The sequence below is a fragment of the Antechinus flavipes genome, chromosome 4 (assembly GCF_016432865.1).
Source record: "Antechinus flavipes isolate AdamAnt ecotype Samford, QLD, Australia chromosome 4, AdamAnt_v2, whole genome shotgun sequence".
Lineage (NCBI taxonomy): Eukaryota > Metazoa > Chordata > Mammalia > Dasyuromorphia > Dasyuridae > Antechinus > Antechinus flavipes.
The window spans coordinates 24633499-24652130 of record NC_067401.1 but is presented as its reverse complement, the minus strand read 5'-3'; the positions used below and the strand labels follow the sequence as shown (position 1 = coordinate 24652130).

The following is an 18632-nucleotide window of genomic DNA, read 5'->3' as shown; positions in this document are numbered from 1 at the left end:
AACCTTCATCCCCCCTCCGGAAAGCTCAGCACTCCTGTCCAGTGGACAGCACCTGCTCCTGTCATGTTTAGTGAGACTCACTGGAGATTTCAGTCTCCACAAAGCTTTTCAGCCCTTCCCTCTGGAATGTTAGGGAGATCTCGAAGCCGGATAAACGAAGGCTATGACTATTTAATTTCATGTGTCCATCTCTTGTTTAGGTTTTAATTTCATGAATACTTTTTGCTCTTGTATCGCCTTCATTTCCAAACATATCCCTTTCTCCTCCCCGGAGAACTATCCCTTGTAACGACGAACAAAAAAAGGAGGAAAAAGCAGCTTGGCAAAACTAACCAACATATTGAGCAAGTTTGACAGTATATGCCCTGTTTCACCCCCATAGACCCCCGCCTTCTTCAGTGCTAGAATGCTTCATATATGCTTATTGACAGATTAGCTGACAGCAGTTCTTCCCTTCAATGAGCTTCCATATTAATGAGATTCCTTTTAAGTATGGATGATGGCCATCCATTATCTGCCTCAATTTCCTCATCTGTAAAATTGAGTAATATAGGAAAATATGCAAACTTTCTTCCAGGCTCGCTGCCAGAGGCAAATGAGAGATCTGGTTTCAGCAGCCAGAAAGGCCTCTCTAAACATATCAACCCTTCTCCTTATGCTTGCTATGACTCACTCCCTCCCCACCCTGATTTTCAGAGCTGTTACCTTCTTCCTTACTGGGGATGCACAAAAAGGGGGGCAGCTGTTCCCTTTCCAGCATTTCCATTAGCAGTGGAAAATGAATTGTGGAATAGACCCAGCAACTGTCAGCCCTGGGGGTATGAAATATGGTGGGGAAGGAGGCTGCCAGGGACCTCCAATTGGTAGAGAACCAGGGCTGCAGGTGTCCAGGTGTGGGCAGCTGTGAGGCTGGAGGAGGACCCGCACCCCCACCCCCCAATACCTGGAAATCTGGCTCTATCTTTGGCTCTTGGGGATTCTCCCTTTGGAGAAGATTTGGAACTGTTTGTGTTTGGGGCCTTAGAAATTCAGTCAGGTCATGATAGCCTAGGAGAACTCTTTAAGGAGGGAGAATGGGGCTCAGTCTTCCAGCCTGCGGACGAGTACGTACGTGCCTTGTCTGGGGGGAGGAAGAGGAGTCTGCCCTTGGCCGGGGGCCGGGCAGGAGGAACTGCTGAGCTCAGTGGCCTTCGTGTGAATCTGGCAGGCGAGGATGAAGCGTTTTCAGGCCCGGTGATCTTCCAGAATTGCCAGGGTTGCTATACAATAGCTGTATGTTTGTGGCCCGTACCTTTGGCGCCAAGATTTGCATGTGAACGTCTAATTGGGCAGGGAAATGCAGGGCCTTCTCTTGGTGGAAAAAAAGAGGATTTTAAGAGACAGTAGAATATCCCAGATCTAGGAGATGGGGAGAAACCATCCTGACCAAAGCCCCTTCTTTAACAGACAAGAAAAGTGGAAGGGACTGGCTCTGGTCAAGAGTGGATGGGATGGGAACTCGGGTCACGGGATGGAGTTTGAGGAAGTGGTCGTCGGTTTGGGGAAGGGTCCCTGGGCGCTGTATCCTAGGAGCATGGATTTAGAGCTGGCAAGGACCTTGGGGTTCATCTAGCCCTGCAGTTATAGGATGGGCAGGGCTAGGCAGTCCAAGGGAGTGACTATTGACTTGCCCAGTGTGGGGAAGAGCCCCCTGGGATTGGGACTTGGGTTTTCCAGTTCCAAGCCCAGTCCTTTCCAGGTCTTCCAGACCCCAGACCAAGCATTCTGACTATGGGACTCCCAAAAGAAGGGCAGCAGATTTGAGCCGAGTTACAGAACTATGATTTGGATTATGGATTTCCCCCTTTCTTGTATGACTCTTTGAAATGCTCATTGGAAATTAGCTCTTCCTGTTTTCTAACTTGAGATCTCCAAAGGTTTCTCTCTGAATGGCCAACCCAGAGAGCACCGCAAGGGGAGACCTCTCTCTGGTTTGAAGCGGCAGCAGAATACGGAGGCCTGGGTGATTCAAAACAAGGACAAAATCCGGGCTCTGGGCCAGAGGCTCCCCACCCTTGGGCTTTAAATAAATGTTTACATTTTGGACGAGCCTGTCCATAATTCACCTTGTGCCTTACCTGCCAGGAGAAAGTTGCCTGACCTGCTTGGGGCCAAATTCAGCTACATCAGTCAGGGTTAAGTGAGCAAAATTTGATTTTGAAGCTTCCCCCGTGGCCCTGGAGCTCATCCTGGATGTCTTGTTATTTAAAGTTTCCACTCTAAAATATATTGTAAGGGCTTCTCTCACCCCTCCCCAGCTCCCCCACATTTGAAACTGCCTTTCCCTATCTGACCCCAGCAGGGTCTGCGTATTGTCGCAGAACAGGGAAGTTGAGTCCAAGAATATGGTTAATGGTCCTCGCTCTGGTCCTCGCTCTGGTCCTCGCTCTGGCCCTCGCTTCCTGTGGAGCCATAGGAATGCCACTTAGTTATGGTTCTATATGGCTCTGTGCTCCAACTTAACGATGGCTTTTTTAAAAATTTAATTAAATTCATTTTTACTTAATTACATGTAAAAATAATTGACATTCATTAAAAAAAATTTTTGAGTTCCAAATTCTCTCCCTCCCTTCCTCTCTTCCCCTCCTCGAGAAGTCAGGCAACTTGGAATAGGTTAAACATGTGTAATCATGCAAAATATATTTCTATATTAGCCATGTTGTGAAAAAGACAGACTAAACACAAGAAAAACAAAGTTTAAAGGTTATATTTCAATCTGTATTCAGACACCATTTGTTGTTCCTCTGGAGATAGATAGCATTTTTCATCGAGAAATTGTCTCGGATGATCACATCGCTCAACAGCGTTGCTGTTATTGTATAAAATATTCTCTGGTTCTGCTAAGTTCACTTTACATCAGTTTATGTAAGTTTTCCCAGGTTTTTCTGAAAACATCCTGCTCTTCGTTTCTTAGAGCAAAAGAGTATTTCTGCTTTTAACCATGACCTTCTAACAACAAAGGCTGCGCTCGGCCTAGCCTGGCCCATCAGACAAGTGAATTTTCTCCACTGCCCCTGTTCAGGTGCCTCACCTTTCCCCTTGAGTCATCATCCCTTCATCCCCACCCCGCCATGGGGATGTGATGACACCATCCAGCAATCTCTCCAACTGTCGCATTCATTATTCACCCTCCATATCAACATTGTTGATATGTTACCTTGGAGTGGCCCGACCCAGTGATTAGGAGACAGTCATCAGACCCCAAAGAATTAGTTGATAATTGGCATTCAAGACCAAGGAGGAAAGGAGGAGATAGTCCAGTGGGAAGGCAGGAGCTCCTCGCAAGGGAATGTAGTACGGTAGAAAGTAAACAGAATTTAGTCAGTTTGAATCATAATTCAGGCACTAACCCGTGTGACCCTCAGGGAAGTCAGTTCATTCCGGTGGGCCTCAGCTTCTGATCTGCAACATGGGAGGATTTAAGGTCTCACCAAGTCCTCCCTTTGGGAACTTGACAATTTAGGGCTAGAATGTGCTTAGAGAACATTCAGTCCTTCCCCGAACTCAGCATAGGGTAAGACAAGAGCCCATTAAATACAAAGGCACTGAGCCTAGGCTGCCTTGACCTTGGGATCCCAATCTCCCAGGCAGAGTCTGGGTAAGAGCTCCAGGGGCAGCTGGGTGACACGGTGGAGCGAGCCCCAGCCCTCAGAGTTCAAATCCAGCCTCAGACTTTTCCTAGCTGGGTGACTCTGGACAAATCACTTCACCCTGCTTGCCTCAGTTCTTTATCTGTCAAATGAGCTGGAGAAGGCAATGGCCAACCACTCCAGTATCCTTCCTAGGAAGATGCCAAATCGGGTCACGGGGAGTCAGACGGGACTAAAAATGACTGAACAAAGTTATTATCAGAATAGTTCTAAAACAAGTTCTCAACCCCTTTAGTCCAGGATAATGGTAGGATTGCATCATACTTTAAGGCTGGTAAAGCACTTTACATCTATTATCAAGTTTGAGTCTCATTGAGACAATCCTGGGAGATAGGTATGAAGGGTATTATCCCCATATGACCGATGAGGAAACTGAGGCTCAGAAAAGTTAAATGATGTTATCATTTATCACACAGCTCATGAATCTCTTACCTTAGTAAGATTCAAAGGGAGGAGAGCCTTCTTGACTCCAAGCCCAGCACTCCACCCAATCTGACTCTGTGTCCAGAGACTCAAAAATATCAATAACCTGGATCATCCCCACTTTACCATTCCAAGCCTCAGTTTCCTCATCTGAAAACTGGGGCTAATAATAATAGCACTCTCCTCACAGGGCTGTTGGGAGGATCAGATGGCAGACACTGTGTAAAGAGCTTCGGAAACCTTGGAGTTACACAAACCTCTGTCCTCTCCATCATTGTGATTATTTTCCTGTCTTGGGACCGTGGGAGGCTCCTACCCCAACCTGGACCCTTTTCTCACCCGTCTGTCTCTGGTTTTTCCCTCCCACAGAACATCGATATCACCAATTTCAGCAGCAGCTGGAGCGACGGCCTGGCCTTCTGCGCGCTCCTTCACACCTACTTGCCGGCGCACATTCCCTACCAGGAACTGAACAGCCAGGAGAAGGTAAGTCCCCAGCGGGGACCCTCCACCCTGCCAGAATGTCACCAGAGAATAAGCGAGTTAGCTCCCGGGGGGGTTTGACGGACCCAGATCTCATCGGCAAGCCTAGAAGGCCGTTGGCTGCTCTGTGCTTCGCCCCCAGAGTCCTGTCCGCAGTTCACACTGTTTGAGTTCGTTCATTCGGCACACATTAAGTGTGTGATGTATACAGTGTCCCGGACAGCCAGGTTAGGGAGGGTAGAGGGTCACCCTTAGAACCAGGAACATCTAGATGCAAATGCTGTCTTCGGGCACTTAAAGAGAACGGTTGTTGTTTCCAACAGGCAATGCTAATTTAGGAAAAATAAATAAGCGTCTCTGTGTGTACCACGCACCCCGAAATTATCTTCAGCTTCAAGGGTTCCATGGGAAGAGGTAGCTTAAAAAATAGATTACACATATATTACATATATGTATGTGTGTGTATATATAAATTATATATTATATAATTACATATTTAATTTTTTAATTTTAATAATTATATATTATATATAATCTATTTTTGAGCTAGCTCTTCCCATATTGATAGATAGATATAGATATATAAATATACACACATACATACACATATAAGACACTAAACACAAATTGTAATATTCAGATATTTTATATATTTATTATATATGATTATACAATATTCAGATATTTTATATCTGTTAATATATAGTATATTAAAGTATAGTAATATATAGTAGTATATACCACTTTTGTGATCTTGGCAAAGAAAATATTAAATAAATCATCCTACTTTGTGAGTTTGGGATATAAAATAAAGAAAGAAATGAAAAGAAACACAGCATAGCAACAACAGGGAATTGGAGAGACCAGGAAGCCCAGGGGGAGGAAGTGGGGGTTGACAGCAAGGTAGCAAGTCTGGATGTCTGGGAGGGGGTGGCGGGTGCCCTCGGGCGGCCCGGTTTTGTCTTTATGTGCTTAAGCTGAACAGTTTTGCTGCTGGCTTTGTGCCTTGACTTCCACAGTTCTGGGGTCTGGGGTTTCGTTGGTGGGAAGATTCCCTTCTCCAGGGCAGATTGCAGCTCATCCCACCTCAGGAGATCAGAGAGCCATAGCTCAGGTGATGGGAAGTCAGAGGTCATCCTCGGCCAGTTGTTCATTTTACAGATGAGGAGACAGATATCTGTGGAGATGAATTGACTTGCCTGAAGTCACACAGATAATAAAGCTCCAGAGTCAGGATTTATTGGGGGGGGTTTTCCCTCCTTGTGAGTCAGGATTTATTGGGGGTGGGAGGAGTTTCCCTCCTTGTGAGTCAGGTTTTTCCCTCCTTGTTTTCAGTCAGGATTTGAACCCAGAGCCTTTGCCCTTCCCCCACCTTTCCCAAGCCAGTGCTCTGTACCACACTGAGCCTGACCCCCTTCAGCTCCCAACTATAAACCTAATAAATGGTAAAAATAAGTAAATAAATGAACGTAATGCCATCTCCAAGCTTCACCCACATCACTTCTTGCCTCATTCAGTCCCACTCTACCTCCCTCACTGCCAGAACCCAGCCAGCCAGCTCAGACTTGGGGTCCCCGGGGTGCTCCCATTTTCTGAGGCACCTTCCCACTCGCCCAGCGGCCCAGTGCCTCGGAATCTTTACTGTACACCCTGAACCGCTGCTCTTGTCTCATGTGAACCTCAGCATCCCTTCTTCCTCCAAATGGCTCCTTTTGTCCAACAGACAATAAGATCCCCGATGGCAACTCAGTCAACTAGCGCTTATTAGGCACCTACTGTGTATCAGGCCCTGGGTTAGGGACTAAGGATGCAGAGAAAGCCCTGGCTCCCACGGAGGCGGAGGAAGGCGCTTTGCAGAAGGCAGGATTTAAGTCTAGTCTTGGAGGGAGGGCAGGGAGGCAGCCAGGTCCTGGGGAAGGAACCCTGGGTGAGGAGGCTCCTGTTGGGGATTGTACGATTGTTGTTCCCCCTTCGTTTGATGTGGCGATGTGGAGACCAGGGCACAGATGGGGCTGAGGAGTCCAGGCTCAGCGCAGCAGTCCCAGCCTGTGTGTGGCGGGGCTCTGGGTGGGGCATCTCCTGTTTCCCTTGGGCTGCCGCAGTTCTGCTTTGCCCGTGGGGCGCAGCGCCATCTTTGGTTTGGGCGGCATCTGAGCCGATGGTTGTGGAAAGAGATTTGAGGCCGGAGTCAAGGAGACCCACCTGTGGGCCGTAAAAGTGCTCCAGGTGCGAGGTGGTCCCTCCCCCCCACCCGAGAGAGTAGTGTCGGACGGGGGAATGTTTAAAGGCAGAAATGACAGTGGAAGATGGAGGAGTGAGGGAAGGCCGAGCAAGGTTCTGGGCCGGAGCCGGTCGGGCCGGGCTGCCTTGGCAGAGACCGCTAGGGCTGGCTTACTGGCTCCATTGCTCAGGAGGGGTTTGCACTGTCCCGCTCCACCTGGGAGACTCCGCCTCCGCGTGCTACAATGTGGCACCAATGAGATCGTCCGTTTCCTGCCACTTTCTATCCTTCCTCTGGCCCCGCCGTGACTCACCGCACGCTCCCACAGGCTGACTCACTGCACCCCCCTGACCCTTTGTTGGCCATCTCCTGCCAACATGGCGCCCGCGCAACAGAAAATTAAACACCGGCTTCCTGTCCCCGGCTTATTTATTTTCCATTGTCAGCTGCTACATTGTAGCTACTTGTACTTCCTCACACTCACTCTCAACCTGGCAGGAAGCCCACCCCATCCATATGGACCCGGAGCCATGGGAGGGGAGGGAAGGTCACGGCCCTAGTTCCTCCCTCCGAGGGGGGATTTCTTCTTTCATCCTTCAGGCGTCCGATCTCCCAAAATAGGGACGGGGAGTTCGCTGCAGGGCCGAGATAAGAGCAGGGGGCAGCGCGAAGCCCCCGGGAGCCCTGGGAGCCCTCGGCTCTGAGAGAACACGGGCTTCAAAGCGTCCCCGCCCCGCAGGAGTCCGGACTGATGCTGGGAGGTTGGGGAGAGATTAGCCAGATGCTCCCGCCTCCCCCCACCCCCCTTAAAAATGGCAGCTCTCTATTTTTAGAGTTCCCATGTCTTATTGAAAATTAAGGGAAGCGGCCAGAGCAAGTCGGTCGTTAAATGGCTTTAGTGAGGAGTATGTGAAAAAGCAGTGACCTGGCCTGGGAAGGAGGATGTCAATGAATATCTGCGTGGAGTCAGGAAAACCCGAGTTCCAAACCTGCCTTCCTTGTCAAGGTGTTTCTTTATCTCGGTTTTCTCCTTTTCGGGATAAAATGAGCCAACATTTACAGTGCATTCTCAGCTCTCTATAAATCCGAGCTCTTCTTCTTATAAATGAAGGAATAAATGAACATGGACTCTGACCTCTTACACTTTATACTTGAGTTGAGAAAATGACACACATGTACATAGAGCACCCAGAGTCAGGAAGAACTGAATTGAGATCCAGCCTCAAACCCGTAGTGGCCGTGTGACCCCGGGCAAGTCACTTAACGCTGTTTTGCCTCAGTTTCCTCATCTGTAAAATGAACTGGAGAAGGAAATGGCAAACCACTCCAGTATCTCTGCCAAGAAAACCCCAATGGTGTCATGAAGAGTCAGACATGACTGAAAACGACTGAACAATAAGAATGTTGAATAAATTTATCAATCTATTAGAGTTAGAGTAGAGATTTCATCATGTCCTTTCCCTTGCTCAGTTAACCCTGGTAGCTCCTCCAGGGCTTTTGGCATCCAACCCAAACTCTTCTGTTTGGCTTTTCAAGCCCGTATTAGCTGGGCTCCAGCCCACTTTTCTGGGCTTCTTACATAATCCTCCCCTTTGGCACTCCATGGTCCACCTGGATCCCCCATCCCTGGACTTCTCTCCCCTCCCCCTCTTCCCTCTAGCTTCCTTCAGATCTCAAAAGACCCACGTTCAAGTGCTGCTTCTGATATGGTGCCTGAAGCAGTTTGGTAGAGGGAACTTCCTCACTGTGAGTTTCCTGTGCTGATGAAATCCCAGGTACAGTCCACAAAAGCAATAGTTTGACTATATTTATCTGCGTCCACCCCTCCCCTGCCCCCCCCAATAGAATGTAGGCTCCAGGAGGTCAGGGGGTATTTCACTTTTGTCCTTGTGTCCGGGCTATCTAGCCTAGTGCCTGGCACAGAAAACAAAATTAGTAACTATAAGTTGATTGACCGATATAATACAAAGCTCAGAACGCTAATCCTGTGAATATAATGGAGAATGGAAGCTGGTGGGAGCCAGAGATAGGGTTTCTAGAAGGACCATGTTGCTAACTGCTTCCTGAAGCTGAACTCTCTCATTCTGGACCTAAAGGAGGAGGGAGTAGGACAGAATGGAGAGCAGTGCGGGGGTCGGGAGGAGGAGGAGGTAGCCCAGTGGGGACTCAGAGGACGAGGACTATCCATCCCCTCCCTGAGTGTCCTCAGGCAAGAGATTCAACCTCTCTGAAAAATGGGGGAATGGAACTAAATAGCTCTTGAGACCCCCTTTCGAATTCTGTGATCTTGTATCTCCTCTGGATCTTCTTCGTGAGCCTTGGAGCCATCTAACTCACCTGCCATAGATGGAATCCAGAATCCAGGCTAGTCTGTATAGAAGGGACACTGGACTTGGGAAGCAGGAAAACCCAAGTCCTATCCCTGCCTCAGATACTTTGTGATTTCTGGAAACCATTTATCTTTGATTTTTTTTTTTTTTAATGAAAGGACTGGACTCAATAGCTTCTAAATTCTCTTTCAGTTTTAAATCTAAGCTAATGAATAAATGAATTAGCCATTTTGTGTGCCAGATATTGTGTTACTTTCTGGGGACTTAAAGGTAACGATTGAAGCAATCCGTGCTCTCCAGGAGTTTATATTCTATCAAATGAACGAAGTGGTGAACGGATACATGAAGTGAGTGGTGTACTACCTCTTGTGTTCCAGGAGGGGAGCAGTGGAGGCAGGCTTATTCTATGTTGGGTTGAAAACCTATTAAAAGCAAGATGCAGAATCCGAGTGGATTTTGTCCCATTTTGGCCACTGACAGTCCCCAAAGCTCCAGGGTCCTGGATAGCTCCTTACTAAATGGAATTAATTGACCCAGGCATTCTGGACATCTGCATCAAATAGGAAAGTTCAGAAAGAACTAGCAGCCTGTCTTCTCCCATGACTTAAAAGGAAGATACAATCAAAGGGTGTCAGATACAATCAAAGGAAGGTTTCCTTTTGTTTTGAAGTTTGTTTGCTTGTTTTATTTTGTTTTAATAAAAAAAGAGAGAGAGAGAGAGAGACTATGCTTTGCAACAGACTTCCCGAGTGAGGCGAGACCGTTGGGGACGGAAGAGAAGCCTAGTTTGGGAGTCGTGGGGGGAGGAGGTGCAGTCTGGTCTGGCTGCCTTTCCTTTCTTCCCTCTAAAGCTGACCACTTGCCCCATATACATTCTCTGCCTCAATTCTTCCTATTTCCCAAAGTGCCCCCCCACACACACACAATCATCCCCTAGCATTCAAAGTCTTCAATCCTTTCCTTTCCGTGGGCTTAGTTCCAAAGCCACGCCTTCTTTAGCCTAATCCTTAAGGCAAATTCTAGTCCTCTAGATCTCTCCATTCAGAGGACCAGAGATGAAAAACTGCCAGAGATCTTATCAGTCATCTGATCAGCAACTTTATTTGATGGAGTGACTTGGCCCAAATCCTCCAAGCAGTAATTATTAGAAGCAGGATTTCAACCTCGATCAAGGGCCAGGGCTTTTTCCATGACCCTTTCCTCCCATCCTTCCTCACCTCCCCCCATTCATTTATCTTTGAATAAGCCTTATGTTTTCCCACTCCATACCTTTGTTTATGCAGGCAACTCAGCTATCTTGATAGCTTCATTGCCCTTACAATTTTTTCAGTATTGTTCCAGTGAAAATTCTTGTCCCCTTCTGCCCCTTCCAACTCTACCAAATACCCTCATGAAGTTCTTAAAAGACTAGGCAGCTAAGATAGCATAGGATATAGAAGAATGGGTCTGCAGTTAGGAAGTTCAAATCTAACCTCATTTTCTTCCTAATCTTATGACCCTAGACAAGTTATTTGAGTTTTTCTCATCTGTAAAACTGAAAGGGATGGACTTTATGTCCTCTGGGGTCCCTGCCAGCTCTAAATCTATGATCCTGTGATCTAGCTCTAATCACCACACATCTGACATTTTTTATTTGACATTTAGTTGTGTCTGCAATCTCTTCCATCTAAATACTACCTCCCACAGTCCAAAATCCAGTTTTCCCACACCCTCTTATCCCTCTTGATTGACCTCCTATAAGCCATTCTTCTTCTCCCTTTCCCCAAAGGGTGGCCCAACTTATAGGGCCCCAACTCTCCACATCTGCAATTGCTTTGGTGCATTGGGTGCCCTCTACATCTGAGATTGCTCTGGTGCATTGGGTGCCCTCTACATCTGAGATTGCTCTGGTGCATTGGGTGCCCTCTACATCTGAGATTGCTCTGGTGCATTGGTGCCCTCTACATCTGAGATTGCTCTGGTCCATTGGGTGCCCTCTACATCTGAGATTGCTCTGGTGCATTAGTGCCCTCTACATCTGAGATTGCTCTGGTGCATTGGTGCCCTCTACATCTGAGATTGCTCTGGTGCATTGGATGCCCTCTTTACATCCGCCATTACTTCAGTGCATTGAATACCAATAGATCTCACAGGCATCTTTCCGCTCACTCGCTCATTCTTGCTGCATGACTACCCCATACTTCCTTTTCTAATTGTTTATCTCTGATATGCAACAGCTTTAACATTGTTAGATGTGCCATATTTCACTAGCTGTTCTACCCAATATGCCTTGCTCTATTGTTCTAAAGACAACTTAACAGCTTGTCTTCTTTGAGGACTCTGGTATGGCCATTTCTTGCAGTCAAAGGACATCATCAAATATATATTAGTTTCAAAAAGATTGGTCTGGGGCAGCTAGGTGGTGCAGTAGATAGAGCACCAACCCTGAAGTCAGGAGGACCTGAGTTCAAATCTGGCTTCAGACACAACACTTTCTAGCTGTGTGACCCTGGGCAAGTCACTTAACCCCAATTGCCTCAACAACAAAAAAGAAAGGAAGAAAAAAAAAAGAAAAAGGTCTTTGTTTCTGAGATAGTTTTCTTTTTTCCAAAAAATTAATATTTATTTTTAACATTTATTTTTTATGATTTTGACTTCTGAATTCTCTCCTTCCCTCCTATCCCTCTCCTACTCATTGAGAAGGCAAGAACTGTGATAGCAATAAACATGTGAAATCAAGTGAAATGTGTTGTTGTACAGTTTTCCAAAGGCAGTATGCCTTGTTCTCTTCCGCCTGCTGAATTCTGGGCCTGGCTTATTGTCTTGTCTGATAAAAGAGATAATCCTTTAAAAGTGCTTAGCACAGAATAGGCCCTATGTCTTCTCATGCATCTACAGTGTCTATCAGGGCGTATATACTGACAGATAAACTTTCATAGTTTTCCCACCAGATATGAGATATCTGCATCTTCTGCATCTCAAGACCCCTTTACCTCTTTCCCTTTGGTCTCCTTTGATGAAGAGGTGATGCTTCCCTTTGGCAAGGATCCCACACTTCTTGTATGCTTGATCCCTCCCCTCCCATCTCTTGTTTATATTTTCTCTCTCTCCCTTCCTACTGGCTCCTTCCAGGCTGCCCTCATGCAGCCCAAGGCTCTCTAAATCTTTGGAAAATTTTTGCTTGATCCTAACATTTCTCAAACTATGGTCTTTGGGAGCAGGGACACATTTGTGTCTCTCTGTGCCTAACACAGGGCCTAGTACGTGGTGGGTGCTTAGCTAATGCCTTCTGAGCAAGTAAATTAGATGTATGTGCTTAGACTGGCTAAGAACACTACTATCCTCTAAATCTCCAAGTTCAATTTCATGATATTAGAAGCAAACAATTGTTTGATTGCCCTGAGTACTTGAGCTATCCATAGATAGCTACCCCTTAATTCATTTTTTAAAACCCCAGAAAATCCTAAATTAGTTCTAAACAGAAATTCTGGGCTATATAGTGGAAACAACCCTGATTCTGGAGTTAAAGAATCAGTTTTGAAATCCTTCTACTGCTTCTGTGACTTTGGCTAAGTCTTGGAATCTCATTGGACCTCAATTTCCTTATCTGTATAATGACAGGGTTAGAATAGGTGATTTCTGAGGTCTCTTCCAATTAATCAGTGAGTAATTTATTAAGTACCTACTATGTTCCAGGCCTTATGCTAGGTTCTGTAGGTACAAGTATAAATAATAAAACAATTTCTTCCTTTCTAATGGGAGAGATTACAAGAATATAGAAATTTTATTTATATAATATATATAGATGTATGTATGTTACCTCCTTGGATGAATGTGCATGGCCTCCCATAAGCCATTCTTCTTCCCCCAATGTAAGGACCCCAAACCTCTATATCTGCAATTGCTTTGGTGTTTTGGGTATCCTCTCCATCTGCATTTGCTTTGGTGCATTAGGTGTTCTCAACATCTGTGATTGCTTTGGTACATCGGGTGCCCTCTACATCTGCAATTGCTTTGTTATATGTGCATATACATACATATTTGCACATATATACACATGTCTAGAGAATAACCATAAATATAGAGTTTATTATTGAGTCATTTCACTCATATCTGACTCTTCATGACTCCATTTGGGGTTTTCTTGGTAAGAGTGATTTGCCATTTCCCTTTCCAGCTCGTTTTACAGATGAGGAACTGAGGCAAACAAGTGACTTGACCAGGTCACAAAGCTAATATCTGAGCATAGATTTTAATTCAGGTCTTCCTGATTCCGAGCCCAATACTCTATCCACTGTTCCACTTCAGATATGAAATTAATAAATACAAATATATAGATATATTCCTATAAATCATCTATAAAATAAGAGAATTGTATTAGATGGCTTCTGAAGCTCCTTTTAGCTCCGGAGCTATAATCCTAAATCAGTTACTTTTAACCTCAGTTTCTTCTCTGTAAAATGAGGTGGTTGTTGGACCAGAGGGTTCTCCTAGTTCCAGAGGTAGGATCTTATGATTCTCCTTTGCTAAAAATTGTTCCAGGGTTCAAGTCAGACTTTTTCTCCCGTGCACTAAATAACGAACACAGAGAGCAGCAGTATGTCCTTGGAAAATGGTGGCCAGTGACTTCAGTTACAGCCAGTGGCCTGGCTCCATCCACCAATTGTGGCAGCAGCTCAGATGGTTGTTTCTGCTTTGTGCCCTCGGCCATGGCAGTGGAGACCTTCCCATGGTAATGAGGGAGGATTAGAGGAACGACATTTGGCTCCTCGTGCCCCCTTTGCTGTCAAAACCCATAAAAATCATTTTTATAAACAAAGAACCAGCCTCTCTCTATGGTGGTCCACGATGGATACTATTTCCAAGTCTCAGAGTCTGGCTCCTAGTGGGGGCCTGGACTGGCTACTTCTTTGTTCAGCATCGACTTGGAAAACACCAGTTGGTTTCATTACAGTCAGACACGAGAGCCTTGGGAAAACCCTCTAGCCTTTGGTTTAAAAACATTTCCTCCCTCGCAATGTCTATTTATTTCTCTCTCTTAACTTGGTCCTTCCTTCAGGGCTCAGCTCATAGACTGTCTCCTACAGGAAACCTTAATTCTTCCCACTTAAGTGACTGAATGTAGATTTACCTGCTTCCATGTTATATTCCCCCTGGGAGAACGTAAGCCCCTTGAGGGCAGGCACTTACATAATTGTCTTTGTGCCCTACCACTTGGTGCAGCACCTGGCACATACTGGGCACGTAATAAAAGTTAAATTTTATGGGATGGTTCTCAGAGGGGAAGGGAGAGGGAGTCATGGGATACTATGGTGAGATAAGTAATAAAAAATGAATTTAGTTAACTCATTAGTCATCGAGAATGGAATCTCCCCAAGGGCTGGGACTATTTAATTTCCATCTTTGTATCTCCAGCATTTAGTACAGTGTCTGGCACATACTAGATGCCTAATAAATAAGTGCTCATGTACCCTACAGGGAAGCAAATGATGAACAAGACTTTGAATTTAAATATCGAAACCAATGGGAACTTTGGGATGATCACGATTAAATACATGTTAAATGCTAAACTTGAGAAGAAAAACCAAGCAATCAGAAATAACAGAACGATGAACTGGGAACAATAACTTCAACTGGGGGTACTAGCACAGGATCATCTCAAGAGCCAGCAAGTTGTCATGTAATAAAGATAAGGTCATCTTCCTGAGTTCAGATTTGCTTTAGACAGTTAATAGCTCTGTGACTTAACCTGGTTTGCCTCAGTTTGTTCATCTATAAAATAAGCTGGAGAAGGAAGTAGCAAACCACTCCAATATCTCTGCCCCAAAAAACCCAAATGGGGTCACGAAGAATCAGATATGACCAAACAAATAATGAGTAAATAGTAGTTCATCTAGATTTCTTATCTGAATTGAAAAGATCTCTGTCCTATATGATTGCACGGAGAGTTATTTAAGAAACCTTTGAGAGTAAAAGTGTTATGTGTATTGTTGTGTCTATATGGAATCAATTCAGGGGTCCTCAAACTACGGCCGGCGGGCCAGATGTGGCAGCTGAGGATGATTATCTCCCTCACCCAGGGCTATTTAAAGGCCCACAAAACAAAGGTTTTGTTTTTACTATAGTCCAGCTCTCCAACAGTCTGAGGGGCAGTGAAGTGGCCCCCTATTTAAAAAGTTTGAGGACTCCTGCATTACGTGCTCAAAAATGATCTTTGCCATTGATATTAAGCTATAAATGCATGAACTGGGCTATCTAAATATAAGAGGTAATGAACTGCTCTATATAATAAAGTTTTTTACATCTCAAAAAAATAAAAATAAAAATAAATAAGTGCTCACAGATTTAAAAATGAATTTAACCAATTCATCAGTCGAAGAGAATGTAAGCTTTTTGAGGAAAAGGATCGTTTTACTTCTGCTGTTGTCTCCTCAGAATCTAGTGCAGGGCTCACCACCCGACAGGTCTATACAAATGCTTCTTACTTCGATATGCTCCTGATTGGGAGCTGAATGTTCTTCCTTAGAGAACCCCAGAATTGTGATGTTATCAACCCAGAATATGTAGTTCTAGGGCCATGTACTCCGACCCTTTCATCTTGCAGGTGCAAAAACTGAGATTCAGGGAAGTTAATTAAGTGATTTACTCAAAGCCACACAGGTCATCATCCTCAGAGGTGGGATTTGAATCCAGATGCCAGGCTCATGTAGGTTTTTTTTTTTTTTCCTTTCCAGCCATTTTTAGAAACATGTTTTAAAGGTGTAGAACTTGCAAAGAAATTCCCACCTCCATTTGGGGAGCCCAATGGCAGCTGGATTTTGTCATCTACTGAAGCATAAAAGCTCATGAACATGTATACAAATACACGTACGTGTATTTGCATGCATTTGTGAAGGTTTATGTGTTTGGGGAGTGGGTATGTGACAGTTGTCACATCTCTGTTAAGCTGCCATTATTTTTTTAAAAAGGTCAAACTGAAGTTTTCTGGTTTAAAAATTATTTTTACATGCATTTATAATCTGTCCTTCCCACCGTCTTTGCAACTAAACTAACAAACAGAATTTAAAAATAAAGCTCTCATATGCATAGTCTAGCAAAAAAAAATTCCCTTATGCTTGAAAATATATTACTCCCTCTGCATTTCAAGTCTGTCGCATCTGTGCCAGGAGCATAAGTGATGTTTCATCTTCCCATCCCTCTGGAGTTGAGGTGTATCAGTGCATTAGCCAGAGTTATATCTTGCAGAGTTTTTTTTTTTTATTTTCTATAAGGTTGCTTATTGCATAAATTGTTTTCTCCCGGTTCTGCCCACTTTGTTCAGTCTCCATCTTTAGAGATCTTTCCAAATAAAAGTTCCTTGTTGAGAAGAATCACTGCAATCCATGGGAAATTTGAAGGGAAGTAAATAATCATCTGGTCTCTTATTCAGAACATCTGATTAAATTGTGTCCTGTCTCTTTCGGGGGACAGTCAATCAAGAAGCGTTTATTAAATGCCTATTATGTATCAGGCATCGTGCTGGGTACTGGGGCTACAAGTACAAAGGACAGAAAAATTCCTACTTTCTGATGGAGGAGACAACAAGGATCTATACAGGGATGTGCAGAATACGTATAAAAAGTTTAAATTCGAGGTTGGTTGGACAGTCATTGTCTTTGGGTTCCCTGTGGCGTTTGTGACTGTTGGATTTTAGAGAGGGTCAGTGGGGTAGAAGTTCTACTTTTTTTTCAGTTGATGACATCCATCCATCTTTCTCCTTTTTCCCCATCTCCAGAAAAGGAATCTCTTACTGGCTTTCCAAGCTGCAGAGAGTGTCGGCATTACCCCCAGCCTGGTGAGTATCTTCATTGGTATCCTTGAGATGGGTTTAGCAGTGACCTGAGACGAGGGGGTCTATATATTACTGGAAATTGAAATCTCTCTTGCAAAGAGGCTCATTATTGACAAGCCATAAATTTAAGGCTTCCCATTGGTTGGACGCCATTAAATCCCAAACTCATCTGTTAAGCTATGGCGATCTAAGAATTTAGCTTGGGTTAGCCATGCACAAGAGCTGTAGGGGATGGGCAAGCACAGATGGGTTGGGGTCTGTTTTTGGGTCGAGCATAATTAACATCGGCGAGCTCATAGGCCCATTAAAACCGGGAAAGACTATGGAATTGGAAGCTGGATCCTATCACAAAAAGCATTAATGGACTCTTCAGCCCTTTTCTCCACAATGCTAGGTCTCCAGTGAATGAAAGGAAGCATGCAAGCATGAATGTCCTGCCTAATGAGCCCGAGTCCAGTCTAATATCGAGCCCTCTGACACAAACAACAGCTCCCATTCTCTCTCCCCCAAGTTGTTTCTTCTTCAGGCTCTGCATGGGATCAGAGATTCAGGGCAGTAAGAGCTTTCAGGGGCTTCTGTCATCTCTAGCTAGTTCCTTCAAATGGGCTTCATGGGGCATGACCTTGACCTTGACATCCTGGCCTTCCTGGTGGTGCTTTCCACTAAATCCCAACCTCGGCGCTCATTCCATCGTAACCATGAAATCCTTTCCCCAGAAATCTGGTGTTTCCAGTGTTCTGTGACTCTCAGCCCAGGAAGATGAGAAACAGAAGGAGAATGATGAAAGGTTTATGGAGGCTCCCTGACTGTGGTTTATGTTTGTTCATACCCACTGAGATGAAGAGTTTATGAACTTCCCAAATTAGGAAAGCCAGGAGATCATGAGATAGATCACAGATTAAGAAGCGGATCTTAGAGGCACCTAAGGGACCTGCTGAATCATTTTACACATGAGGAAACCGAGGTCCACAGGAGCACAGGGATAAAGGGTCAGAGCTGGAATTTAAACTCACGTCCTCTGCTTAGACACCAAGAATGTTTTCCATGCCTGGAGCTGAATTAAAGGGGAGTAAAAGGAGCCACGCCGGCTCTCCAGTGGCCTAGAATGGAGCCGAGAGCAGTACGGCAAGATCATTCCTTTGTGACTTTGGAGAAGTCGTTTAAGTTGGGCCTCAGTTTCCCCCTGTGTAAAATGAGTCCTTTTCACTTCAGGAGTCCGTCTGCCAGGCTCTCACTGCCCTTTTCCATCCTGACCCTACAGCTTATTCTTCCTCCTACGGCCTATTCTTCTGCATTGCCAGGGAACAGGTTAGTCAAGTACATCGTGGAAGTTGTTTAAACAGCGGATAAATGGCACATTAATAGGGCCCCGACAGGCCTCCCAGTGCCAGGTAACAGACACAGAGCGTTGCGCAGTTTTGTTTTATATATCACACGATGCTTTGTTCCTGCCTCGTTTGTCCACCAGCTTCCTCCTGGCTATTCTTTTGTGAATATTCTGAAGAAGTCCATCCCAAATTTCCTGTCCACTTTTGGAAGTCTCGACCAGAAAATGGCTTATGGATCCCTTGTCTGCCCTCTCTTCCTCCATTCAATCAGTAAGCATTTATTAAGCACCTGCTGTGTGTCCTGCACTGTACTGGGCACTAGGCTACGAGTGCAAAGAATGAAACAAT

The 18632-nt window shown here is 45.1% G+C and overlaps 1 protein-coding gene across 1 annotated transcript in view; it reads left to right on the top strand.

The window, feature by feature from the left end:
• Positions 1 to 18632, top strand: part of SPECC1 (sperm antigen with calponin homology and coiled-coil domains 1) — a 280120-nt gene that overhangs the window by 258131 nt on the left and 3357 nt on the right. The window contains 2 exon segments of the mRNA XM_051992088.1: positions 4482 to 4598; positions 16900 to 16959. Of these exon segments, the coding sequence (XP_051848048.1) occupies positions 4482 to 4598; positions 16900 to 16959 (177 nt within the window).